This window comes from Pelmatolapia mariae, linkage group LG3_W (assembly GCF_036321145.2).
Source record: "Pelmatolapia mariae isolate MD_Pm_ZW linkage group LG3_W, Pm_UMD_F_2, whole genome shotgun sequence".
NCBI lineage: Eukaryota > Metazoa > Chordata > Actinopteri > Cichliformes > Cichlidae > Pelmatolapia > Pelmatolapia mariae.
The window spans coordinates 5,127,793-5,140,547 of record NC_086229.1 but is presented as its reverse complement, the minus strand read 5'-3'; the positions used below and the strand labels follow the sequence as shown (position 1 = coordinate 5,140,547).

The following is a 12,755-nucleotide window of genomic DNA, read 5'->3' as shown; positions in this document are numbered from 1 at the left end:
CTGGCCTTCAACACCCGTCTCTCCATCGCTTCCAGTCAGTCCAAAGTAATGCTGCTGCACGTCTTTTAACAGGTGCTAAAATACCACTACAGTTTGGCTAATTTATGTTTATGATTTGTTTTTACCTTTTTAAATGTTAAATATATTGTCTTTGCTTCAAATACGTCACAGTTACATTTTGGTCCCATAGCTGGCGTACTGCACTGGATCACACTGTAAGAACTGTTACTCAGATACAACTTTAAAGAAATAAGACAACATTTTAAAAACACTTTTTGTAAGTTTAGGGAACTAATTGGTATTGTGAGTGGGGAAAACTTAATCATTTTTTGACTGTAAGCTAAACACTGGATACAGTCTATGGCAAACATCTACAAACTGAGTAAAGCCAGTGTCAAAATGTAACTACATTAAATACATCACACTTCTGTAAAGTCGTAGTATTTAAAAGAAAAACTACAATTTTTGTTTGGATGAATCTGAGTTTATTGATTCTGACGAAATCAGCTGCTCTATGATTTATGACTACAAACACATATGTAGTCAGCATCATCATAACTAACACATACATGTATTTATGAACCTGTAGTATTTGTACACACAGTTTGTGTAAAATATCTGTGGGTAATATATCAGTAAAATTATATACTAACCTGTGGTATGTGTAGTATTTGTACTGTGACACGTCATTTCCTCAGGGATTACTAAAATATTCTGATTACAGTCCTCAGGTGTTTCTAATAAATTGGCCGTGCGTGATGACGTCTGCTCAGTCGATCGGCAGCTGGTTATGGTACACGTGAGTGACGTCACGGTCACGTTCCCCCTCACGGTCCGGTCCATGACGTCAGGGTCTGTCCCCGCAGAGGGCGGGGTCTCCTTGCGCCGCGATTGGCGAGCGGGGCGGTGACGTCAGCGGGCGCTGAAGGGGAGGAGTTTATCCCAGAGTGTCCGCGCGCTCCGTCAGCCGCATCCTCGTCACCAGGGACTTGGAGAGCCTCCATCATCACCTCGTCTTTCATCACCTCCATCACCTCCGTCAGCTCCATCATGTCCGGCTCTAAGGAGGACGACCGGAAGGGCTCGAGCGAGTGGCGGGAATTCTTCTGGAACCCGAGGACGCACGAGCTGCTGGGCCGGACCGCCGCCAGCTGGGGTCAGTATCATGGAGTCCGCGCGCGTGTCCGCGGATCGGTTTCGTGTGTTCACGGTATCTGTGCACGCGCACATCTGATTATTGACTCTGTGATCACACGGATCGATCCTGCTAACGGTCCGTTTATCAGCCACACTCTGATTATTGATTATCGGAGCAGAGGGCAGCCGGTTAATCGATAACTAAAGCGTGTGGTTTCCAAACTGTGGCGTGGGACCCTCAGGGCAGACGTGATGATGTTTTAGCTCTGAACTGATGTGTTGTATTGATTATAATCAATGACTGTTGGAGCTTTGTTAGCACTGGGTTTACCTGTGAACGCCTGCTGAGGACGGGACTAACACACCTGAGCTCCTGATGTCAGCAGGGTGCTCCCACCTGTCCAGGTGTACCTGCCTGTCACAGGTGACGTGGCTTGTTAGATTTGTCCTAGTGTCTGCTCCTGGTCTCACTCACAGCAGAGATCACACACAGAGTACACAGAGTACTTTATTTTTCTGGTGTGTGATAGTGTTTAAGATGAGACCGTTTATATGTTTATAGCACCACAGAACTCTGCACCTCGCCTCCCTTTGTCTTTCCACACGTGGGGAGGAGGTGCTGTGAATCTCATTGTTTACACTGCCTGAGCGTCTGCTTACCTGGATGCATTCAGGTGATCGTCCCAGGCTGTTTCTGATTGGATGAAAGCTCTGTTGGTCTGCACCTCGGCTGTCTTACATGTTTAAATCTGGTTTGTCCCAGACTGAGTCAGCTGTTTCCAGCTGTTTTCAGGTGTGTCTGTGAGCTCAGAGCTCCATCCTCAGGTGATCTGTTCCACGGTCCAATCAGCTCACTGTGTCACAGGTGGACTCAGAGATCAATACAGTCAGAGACTTCAGTTACTGATAATCGATGTGATCAAACATCAGGAGGAACGTCTGTCTGATTCTGTTACAGTGAAGGCTGATAACTGATAACCCTGATCAGCTCTGATCAGCTGACTCTCATGATGCCCAATACTGAAGCAGTGATGGTGGCGGCACTGCCTCTCTCTCTCTGAGTGAGAGTGATGCTCGCTCGCCCTCTGACAGCCATGTCCTGTATGAAGGTCACTCTTTAATGTGTGTGTGTCTGTGTGTGTGTGTGTGTGTGTGTGTGTGTGTTTGTGTTCAGATTACCATCCAATCAAACTCGTCTGTTTAATCCAGATTAAGACACACTCACACTCTCTCTCACACACAGACTCACACACGGGCAGATATGTTGGCTTTAGTGTGCTCCTGAGGACTCTTAAAGGGACAGTACAACATGTCACTGACTCAGATGGAGGTTGTAGTCACTCTACTGGTCACATGACCATAGTGGGTGGAGACAAAACATCCAGAATCAGGCAGTTAGACTCGGGAGACTTCAGAAGGTCGCTGGAGACGTTCTTGTTATGAATGATTTCAGCTGGTCCTTGAGGGGGTACCAGTGTTATAGAAGGTTCTAGATTGTTCTGAAAAGGAACAAGGTGTGTTTGGACAGAGCTGATGGAGTTTCTGTGGAAGGTCTGTAGGAAGGATGGAGGGGTGGTAGTGCTCTGGGTGGAACCCAGCGTGAGGACCAGTCACCTCAGCTTCATTCACACAGTACCGGTTCACAGCAGTGACACAGTGTTTCTCTGAGCTCCTGTCAGAGGTCAGAGGTCATAGTGAAGAAACACGTCTGCAAGACGTACACACAGCTCTGCTATCACTTCCAACATAAATGAAGACAGAAAACTAAACAGCAGTAAGGTTTGTAGGGTTACTGAAGTTGGGCTGGCTGGTATATAAAACTTCCCTTCATGTCTAAAATTTTAGACATGAAGGGAAGTTTAGAAAGTGACAGTGACAGTGATGTACAGTCTTGTTGTTATATGTATGATTTCTATTCATTTTACGTCATTTAAAAACTTTGGTTTTAAGCTTCAGATAATTATTTAATAACAGCCAGACATTTTAAATCAGAATAAGAAAGTATTTCTTTGTGCCCCCCTTTCCCTGTTAATGCCCTACCTGGCCCCCTGGCAAAACTTTGCTAGACCCGCCCCTGCACAGTTACCAGCTGTCAGCTACATAGAAAAAGGATCCTGGTTTTATTTGTCTCTCAGAAACAGTTCATAACTTCCCTTCAACTCATTCATGTCACCTAAAAGGTAAACCTGTTTCTCCATCACCTGTTCAGCTCTGATGATTCAGTAAGGACATCTCCTGGTTTCATCTTCATGTTTCCCTCTCACCAGATATACAAACCAATATCATGACCAGCAGCTTTACAGCTGTGGCTCCAGCAAACATCAGCTGATACTAGAAATTAATATTAAATAAATTCTAACAACAGCTGATCAAGCTTAAACAACCTGCTGTTGTTTAGTGCGACATCCGGCGGTTTCCTCTTTCTGGCGCAAAGTGGGCGATAAATAAACAAGAGAGAAAAGCCGATCAGCTGATCATTGATCAGTTTCATGATTGAAGTAGAAGCAGGAGAGAATGACAGGAGAAGAAGATGCAGATGTGCAGCGTAACGACAGAATAAATCCAGCTTTCTTTTCATTCTAGCTAAAGTCCGGGACAAACTGTGTTCCTTCTCAGCTCAACACGAAACGCGTAATAATTTCTCTGAATGCAGGACGATTCCGTTTGTATGGGACGGTTGGCAACTCCACTAACTAACCTTATGGATAAAATAAAGTTCACTATCAGTAACATCATAGCACCCACCCAGCTGTATAGAAACTCCGTCATGCTAGTTAGCACGCAGTACGAATTATTGTAACTGACAGTAAAAAGTCAGCACAACGAAAATAAACTCCACCTAAACTTGGTTTATATCTGACCCAGATAGACTGCAGGTCATAACTTCTTACCTGAAGTTCAGTTCACCTGACACTCGGACTGGCAGCCGCCTCGGGTCTCTGCTCCTCCTGCCTCCCCTTCCCTCATCCACCTGCTGGCCTCCACCACTTGTTAATTTTACTGAATCTGTGGAAGCTCCGCCATAGCCACCACCAAACAACTGAGTTACTTTTACACACCAGCCAGCATCTGGCCAAACCACCACCTCTCATTGTTTATACGGTTACAAAAAAAAAAATATATATATCATCGGGCCACCGAGCAAATGCCTGATGGTCAGTCCAGCTATGGTTGTGCGTGCCATCAGTTAACCCTTCGCGTGCCAACGGTGGCACGCGTGCCTAGGGTTGCCGACCCCTGGACACAGCTATGTTAGCATAACACAGTGAAGCTGGAGGATGAACGCTAACCTTTTTCCACTCAATAAAAGTTAGGATGGGAGTTCCTGACCAAACAACTGAGATAATCCATCCACAATAGAAAGTTAGTCATTAATATACTGCAACAACATGGGAACAGAGCAGCTGCGAGAGAATTCAGCATTAATGAATCAACGGTACAGAAGTGGAGGAAGCGCAGTTTTTGGCTTTCCTCATGTTCCGAAACGTGTTTTGTCTCTTTGCTTTTACTGTCACCCGGCATAATTTGCAGATGATGTTGCTTGCAGCCGCTGCAATGCTTTCAACCAAAACAGGTGCAGCTAGATGACACCATCAACATGCTCTATCGTGGTAGAGTGGTATAGTCAAAATCTACTGTTGGAAAGTTAGAGGTGTTGAAAGGCTGTCCCAACTTAACTTTTCTGTTTTGGAGGCAGTGAACACAGCATACAGTCGAGTTTTAATAGCTTACTTACAACTGGGCTTGTCTCGTACTCTGCACTGGCTGCAGTGGTTTCTTATTATATTTCAGAATCGCGTTTATTGGTGTATGTGCAATAGGGCTGCCACAAACGATTATTTTGATAGTCGACTAGTCACCGATTATTTTTGCGATTAGTCGACTAATCAGATCATGCATCCAATGGACGTAAAACGTACAGTTTATTGCACCAGCATGCATCTGCTCTTGTATAACTATCATTAGCTTACAGCTTTAAGTGTTTAAGGTATGTGCTAAACTAAAGACAAGATGATAGTTTATTAAATTTTAATGAAATTTTCAGACTGTTTTGGTGAAGTTTAATAAACTCCTTGCTATCTAAAATATAACAGGACACCTGAGTATATTCTCGAGCATCTCACACTTCTAATAATCAGCTGTCTGCTTGACGTTTATTCAGCTGTGTAAAAACTATAACTTTAATCTCAGCCAAACCGATTTACTCAGGAACAAATAAAATACTAAAAAAACCAAACAATAGCATTTTAAGTTATCTAATTGACTTATGTATGTTTAACCTGAGTAGCGAAAGACGGCGGTGGGTTTGAAAACAGTTTGCCGGGAGTCCGGTGTTCTCACGGGCGCTAGTGAGCCTTGCCCCGGCTAGCTATCGAGCTAGTGGGTAACAGACGTCTCCGAAAACGTCGGAGCGCTTTTGAAAATATGTGGTGTCTTGATAAACTGAGCAGATATTTGAGGTTTACACAGTTACATTCTCGCCTGAAAATATGTTAAAAGTTTATTTTGTGACCCAGAAAGAATAATAAGAGTAACATTAAAACTAACTAGCTGCCGCCATTGTTGGAAACTGAGCTGGGCTGCGCTATGAATTCTGGGACAGAGCTACTTCTTCTTCTTCGGGGTTTAACCGCAGCTGGCATCCTTGTACCTGCAGTGCTGCCATCTTCTGTTTCAGTCCGTTATTACACTCTTAAATCCTACTACTTATTCCTGCGTCTTTTGTGATCTTATAAAGCTTCAAACGACTCGTCGACTATTAAATCAGTCGTCGACGATTTTGATAGTCGACGTAATCGTGACTAGTCGACTAATCGTGGCAGCCCTAATGTGCAAACACATACAAGGAATTTGGTTCCGGTCCATGGTGTCTCTGAAGCACAACAATGTAAAACACAACAACATGTAAACGGCACCAACAAAATAATAATTCTATATACATAAAATACAGGATTACGGAAATGAATACGATAGAGTGTATATAAAGTACAATTGCAGTCTAGCAATGTGAAGCAGTGTGACAGGTCAACTGTTTAGGAGGGAGACACCATACCAGACTATGATGGACAGACTCAATGTCTGCAGTGTATATTTACTTTTTACTCTCCTTTTTCTCCCTCCCTTGCACTCACACACACATAACGGAAGGGGCAGCGCCACTCATTCTCCCTGCAGCACAGATTACACTACCTATGAGGCTACATTCTTCTGCGCTATGCCTGTAAAACTCTGCTCATATTGCATCCATATTAAATCATTTTTTGAATAATCATTTTTAAAAATGTTTCTTTACGTTCTCGATCACCCAGGGAAGCATAAGGAGCCAAGAAGGAGACCTGGATGTTCTGTCAGAGTTTCTTTATAACACACTGGGGACTGGCCTACTAAGGTGTGCTGCATCTGAAACTGGGTCAGCTCCACCAACTAGATACCTGAAAGAGGCAGGCGACAGGAAAGCAAGGCTAGCCCACTGGCTGTCACAGTGAACAAGTAAAACCTCTGTTGGAGTAGTGTTCCCGTAGCTGCACAGTGTGTTGAAGATGACAACAGTGGGTATATTGCATCCTTAAACGTAGCTACTGCACTTTCAGAAAGACATCTACTGTGATGAAATCAGTCATGGGGGACATACAGGACAGTGAGGACCTGTTTGTTCTCCACCAGCTCTCTGCCACTGTAGCATCAGGGTCACCTGCAAGTGTTCCCAGGTGTTTTGTCTGACGAGGAAATGAAGGCTCTCAGTGAGCGTTTGAGTCTCTCACCTCTTTGTTCTCTTAGTGTTGGATGATGGCAGCGAGCCTCTGAGTCTGCCATAGATATTGTCATGTGACCATCATAGCCCCTCTGAGGTCAGCTGGAATCAGACGATGGATGAAGAGGAACAGAGGCTGAGCAGATTACAGTACCTCCTCCTCCCCCTTACACCGATGACCTACTTCAGTATGAATGGAGGGGTGGGGGAGGGGCTAAGCACAAGAGGATTATAAAGATGACATTAGAGGAGGGGAGGGAACGGGGGGAGGGGCATGCTGTGCTCTGAGTAACCATGGTATCACCTCCCTCCACAGGGCTGATCCTGCTCTTCTACCTGATCTTCTACCTGTTTCTGGCGGGCATGTTCGCCTTCACCATGTATATCATGCTGCTCACGCTCGACGACTACAAGCCCACCTGGCAGGACCGGCTGGCCACTCCAGGTGAGGACACCACACCTACAACAGAGAGGGGTGGGGTTTATCAACAGAGATAATGAGGCTCAGCTGTGATTGGTTAGCGCTGACCTGCTTCCTGTTTCAGGGATGATGATTCGCCCAAAGGGAAACCAGCTGGAGATCACGTTCTCCACCTCAGACACCGAGAGCTGGGACGGCTTCGTCCACAATCTCAACTCCTTCCTGTCCCGTAAGAGCCCCGCCTTTTTTAATAACTTATCAATATAACTGAAAGGTTACCTGCCCACTTACCTGTCACACCTGTGTCTGTACCTATGTGTCTGCAGTGTACAACGACAGCTATCAGGTTCAGACCAACGATGAATGCACACCTGACGAGTACTTCATCCAAGAGGACAGCGGAGAGGTATGCCTGTCTGACCTACACATGTCTGTTTGACCTACACCTGTCTGCCTCACCTACACCTGTCTGACCCACACCTGTTTGACCTGCACCTGGCTCTCTCTGCAGGTGAGGAACAATCCCAAACGTTCCTGTCAGTTCAATCGGACGGTGTTGGAGGAGTGTTCGGGGGTTTCGGATCGCTTCTATGGTTACGACAAAGGACAGCCCTGCATCCTCATCAAACTGAACCGGGTATGACCTCTGACCCCCATGTTAAGCCGTTACACTCTAGTGTTACTGCAAAGTCCTTCCAGTCTGTAGGTTTCAGGAAGCGGCCAATCAAAAGAGACCTCAAACCCTCCAATGACATTCTCACGAGCTGTTCTTCTACCTGCTGCAGGTGATCGGGATGTTACCGGGGAAGGACAGACAGTCTCCTTATGTCACCTGTGCAGCAAAGGTCTGTAAACCTGTCTGTCTGTAAACTTGTCTGTCTTCCATTAAACCTGTCTGTCTGTCTGTGAACCTGTCTTCATCTCACCTGTGTCGTCTCCATCCTCAGAGGTACAGAGTGGGTGAAAATGAGTGGGTAAGACCAGCAGACCAGGAAGTAGATCATGATAGAGTCCCTTAGTGCCTCCATCACAGAATCACAGCAGAGTTACGTGTTAGTAACCTCCAGTTACAGGTTATTGAAGCTTACTGACGACCAATCAGAAGTATTGATCAGTGTGTTTGTGTGCAGAGGGAGGACAGCGACAAGATCGGACCTCTGGCTTATTATCCTCCTAATGGGACCTTCAACCTCATGTACTACCCGTATTACGGCAAGAAGGCCCAGGTACTCACTCAGTACTCAGTACACACTAAGGTACATGCTCAGTACACACAGAATACTGTACTAATACTGACATGCGATGCGTTTACTGTCTCAGGTGAACTACACTCAGCCTCTAGTGGCCGTGAAGTTCCTGAACGCCTCTCTGAACACTGACATCAACGTGGAGTGTAAAGTGACCTCCAACACGCTCGCCGCCGGCAGTGACAGGGACAAGTTCGCCGGACGCATCTCCTTCAAACTCCGAATCAACGACAAATAGACACACACACTGACACAGACACACACACAGAAACACACACAAACACGTGAAAGCTGCACTCATCCAGATGTTTCCACTTCCTGTCACAGCCTCACACTGACCAGCTGTATTTTATATTTCCATGTCGTGTTCACTGACCAAGGTCTTGATGCAATCACTGACCATGATGACGATGCGTTCACTGACCAGGGTCATGATGCGTTTACTGACCATGATTATGAAGCATTCAGTGACCATGATGATGATGATCGTGATGATGATCACTGACCAGGTCACGATGCATTTACTGACCATGATGACAATGCGTTCACTGACCAGGATCATGATGCGTTTACTGACCATGATTATGAAGATTTCACTGACCATGGCCACGATGCGTTTACTGACCTGATCGCGATGCGTTCGCTGACCATGGCCATGATACAGTTACTGACCATGATGACGATGCGTTCACTGACCAGGGTCATGATGCGTTTACTGACCATGATTATGAAGCATTCAGTGACCATGATGATGATGATGATCGTGATGATGATCACTGACCAGGTCATGATGCAATTACTGACCATGATGACAGTGCGTTCACTGACTGTTTAAAGTGTGGATTCCCTTGTAGTTGTAAACACCCAGTTTCTTTCTCTGATTGGACCCCTCGGTGCAGCTTTAACTCAGACACACCCATCCTCAAAACGACCAATCAGCACACACACATAGTCTGATGTCACTGCCACTGGAGGCCGGTGACAGGCCAGTGTTCACCTCCATGGTGGATCAGTCTGCATGAATCAAAGAGAGAATTATTGATCCCTTAATGTACACTTTATTGATTGTTTATTTATTTTTTTGTTTACAACGTGTTTGTTTACACTGACATTCTTTAAATAAGTCAGAGATGAGACATGTGAACACAGAAACACTCAGACATCAACTCTGATTCCCTGTCTGACGTCACCTTCTTTCACGGCTGTGTCATCAGAAAAAACGATCAGGACCAATCACAGTAATTAATGACCTCATAGTCACTGATCAATCAGCCAGTCTGGAGTCAGTTCTCAATTTTCTGATAATGAAGCACATCTTCTACATCATTCCCAGTCCAGAAACCACAAACCAGTTCACTAACTGGTTTGTCTTATCGGCCATGATAAATGTCTCCTCGTTTGTTGCCACGGAAACAGCTGAACTCACAGCCAATCGGAAGCTAGCTTTAGTTTCTATTCCCGCAGCTTTAGTGTGATGATGTCACCTCGTTTCTTCTTTTCCTTTTTGTGTGGCTGCAGCTGATTGGCTCCTTAGTTAGAAAATCAATTAGTGCTCACCTGGGTGAGTTAGGTTAGTTAACGAGGTAGGAAGTCGTTAATGTTTGCTTTTGTTTGTTATTTATTTGTTTGTATGTGTGTTTCTGTTTCCACCATGGGGCTGAGCATGACAACACACACACACATACAGTCAGTGTCCTCAGCTCCGTCGGGGAAACACCCCCACTTACCTGTACTCCTGTCCACCAATTGTCTTCCTTTAAAGAAAGGGCCTGGCCAATCAGAGGTTCCTGCTGTATGGTGTCATCTACTGTTACCTGCTTGTAACTGGTTGATTTCTCCTGCCTGAAAATGTCCTTGTGTTCAAACAGCACATTAAAAAAAGCAAGAAATTAAACAACAAAAAACTATTTATGTGTATTTCATTTGGGGGGGGGGGGGGGGGGGGGTGTCTCCTGGTTTGACCTGTGCAGTGATGTGTTCCTGAGGATGTTGTCATGGAGACAAGCATCTTCCCAGAGGATGGATGAGTTTTCTGTCAGTGCTGAGACTGTTTCATGTGTTTTACATAAGAGCCTCAGTTATATAAGAGCATGAGTTATAGACAGAGGTGCGCCGTGAGCCCTCTGCTGGTCACAGCCATGCATCACAACCAGACGGCCCATAATAACTACATGTCACTGTGACCATTCAACACTGCCACCTGCTGACAACCCTGCAGTACTGCGTCTTCACAAACAACAAACACTTTGATATAATGTTTTTAAGACAGTAGTGTATCCATGGTTACCATGACTGTGTAGCCAGGTACGATGTGAGTTAAACCTGAAGTTGACAGGGAAACCACACATCCTGTAGTCAAACAGGCTACACAAACAACTACCTGTAGTGAGTTATTAAAGGTGAGCCAGAATTGGAGGAGTGAGGGTCCATCTCCACGACATCAGGACAGCTACAGTATCTGAAGCTTGGATCAAACACAGAATAACTCATCGAGCCGTTATCAATGAAACAAGCTGATCGTTTAGAACCGTTTATTAAGTTCAACTTCACAAATCCAATAATTTTGACTTCCTTCTTTTCTGTTCAAATTTCTAAAACTACACGTACCATCTCTCTAGCTCTTGAATAAATCTTAAATACCTGCAGGACTCTGTTAAGGACATTCTATGACACTGTGGTAGCATCTGCTATTTTCTATGCAGTGGCCTGCTGGTGGAGTGGATACAGGGACAGGAGCAGGACTGACAAACTCGTTTGGAGGTCTAGCTCCATGATGGGATGTCCTCTGGAGTCTGTGGAGGTGGTTGGTGAGAGGAGGATGTTAATAAAGCTGACATCCATCATGAACAAACCACATCACCCACTGCATGAGTCTGTGAGTGTGCTGAGCAGCTCCTTTAGTCAGAAACTGAAACACCCTCGCTGCAGGAAGGAGCGCTTTCGCAGATCATTCATCCCAACAGCAGTTAGACTCTATAACTCCTCAATCATGATGTCATAAGTCACTGGACACTGTGAACATCCACGGTCACCACTTCATGCATAATGGACCTTCCATGTGTATGGACATGTGCAGGTATGTATATTTAGTGTCTACATGTCTATACATAGGAATAGTAGTGGTACAATAGTTATGTTAAGCTATATAGTTTATGTCCTGCATATTTCCACAACCATATCCATAATCACATACTGTGTATGCTACCGTTGTATATAGTGCATCACCTCACTTTATTTATGTATTATATATATTTACTTTTATTTCTTTGTATTTTCTTTGTATTTTTTGTATTTTTCCTTCTGATACCTGTGCCTGAGCTGAGGTAACACAAAAATTCTTATACCAATCACTCAAACTGTACCTGTAATACAAATACAAGTAAGGGTAGTGGAACTCCTGGTTTCTATTACAAAAGTAAAATAGAGAGAAACATGTTGATTCTGCATTTGAGACTGAACATTATTCATGGTTCTGGTATTAAAGGTATTAATATTAATGGGATTAATGGGATTACACAGCTTTAACTCAAATGACAGATGACTGTTTAAGAAGTACAGGTGGTTGGAGTGGTACTGATGGATGTAACTGATGACAATTTATTGTTAACAAACATGTTAGAATCTTAGTTTTATATTCTCAGGTGCAATCAGTAGTTAAATGGACATTACAGATATTTTGAATGTGTCTCATCCTCATATGACATTTGGTTCTAATTACAAGGTTTCTATTGAACGTGTGCTTGTTGGTCCATGAGACCAGGCTGCTGGGTGTAAACTTAGACTGTAAATTATCCAGGACAGAACATATTATTATGATTACTACTAGAATGTACAGTGATGTTGATGTACGAAAGTTTTGACCTAAATGATATTGTAAGGTAAATATCCAAAGAAAACAGAGAAAACTAAACAATCATATGACCCCCTATGAGCAAGTGCTTTGGAGACAGTGGGAAGGAAAACTCATGCTCATGGAGGGGCAGCCATAGTGAGCAGATGGTGGTTCCCACTTTGTGACTGTTGGTGTCACACCACATGAAACACTGGGGCTCTCACTTGGTGTTGGCTCTCTCTGCGTTAGAGTGTCCCTTCCTGTTCCTGTTACAACACACAGTGGTGTTTTTTTGTAGCTTACCTGCATTTCAATTTAATTAAAAACTTACAGAGAACTTCTTGTTTCGTAGTGTAATCCTCATGT

The 12,755-nt window shown here is 44.4% G+C and overlaps 1 protein-coding gene across 2 annotated transcripts; it reads left to right on the top strand.

Annotated features, from left to right (window-relative positions):
* The first annotated feature begins 925 nt into the window (after window positions 1-925).
* LOC134624168 (sodium/potassium-transporting ATPase subunit beta-2-like) lies at window positions 926-10,461 on the top strand. Of its 2 annotated transcripts, XM_063469149.2 has the most exons (10): window positions 926-1,156; window positions 7,206-7,334; window positions 7,435-7,539; window positions 7,637-7,716; window positions 7,822-7,947; window positions 8,096-8,155; window positions 8,258-8,284; window positions 8,441-8,536; window positions 8,631-9,066; window positions 9,257-10,461. In XM_063469149.2, exons 1-9 carry the CDS (start codon window positions 1,051-1,053, stop codon window positions 8,793-8,795), a joined length of 894 nt encoding a protein of 297 aa, XP_063325219.1. In that variant the 5' UTR covers window positions 926-1,050; the 3' UTR covers window positions 8,796-9,066; window positions 9,257-10,461. The 2 variants fall into 2 exon arrangements, with proteins under 2 accessions (XP_063325219.1, XP_063325220.1); XM_063469150.1 differs by lacking the exon at window positions 8,258-8,284.
* The last annotated feature ends 2,294 nt before the right edge of the window (window positions 10,462-12,755 follow it).

Coding starts and splice junctions, on each gene's coding strand:
- LOC134624168 (XM_063469149.2), top strand. CDS start 1,051: ATGTCCGGCTCTAAGGAGGACGACCGGAAGGGCTCGAGCGAGTGGCGG. Junction 1,157..7,205: donor CCGGACCGCCGCCAGCTGGG/GTCAGTATCATG, acceptor CTCCCTCCACAG/GGCTGATCCTGCTCTTCTAC. Junction 8,537..8,630: donor ATTACGGCAAGAAGGCCCAG/GTACTCACTCAG, acceptor TTACTGTCTCAG/GTGAACTACACTCAGCCTCT.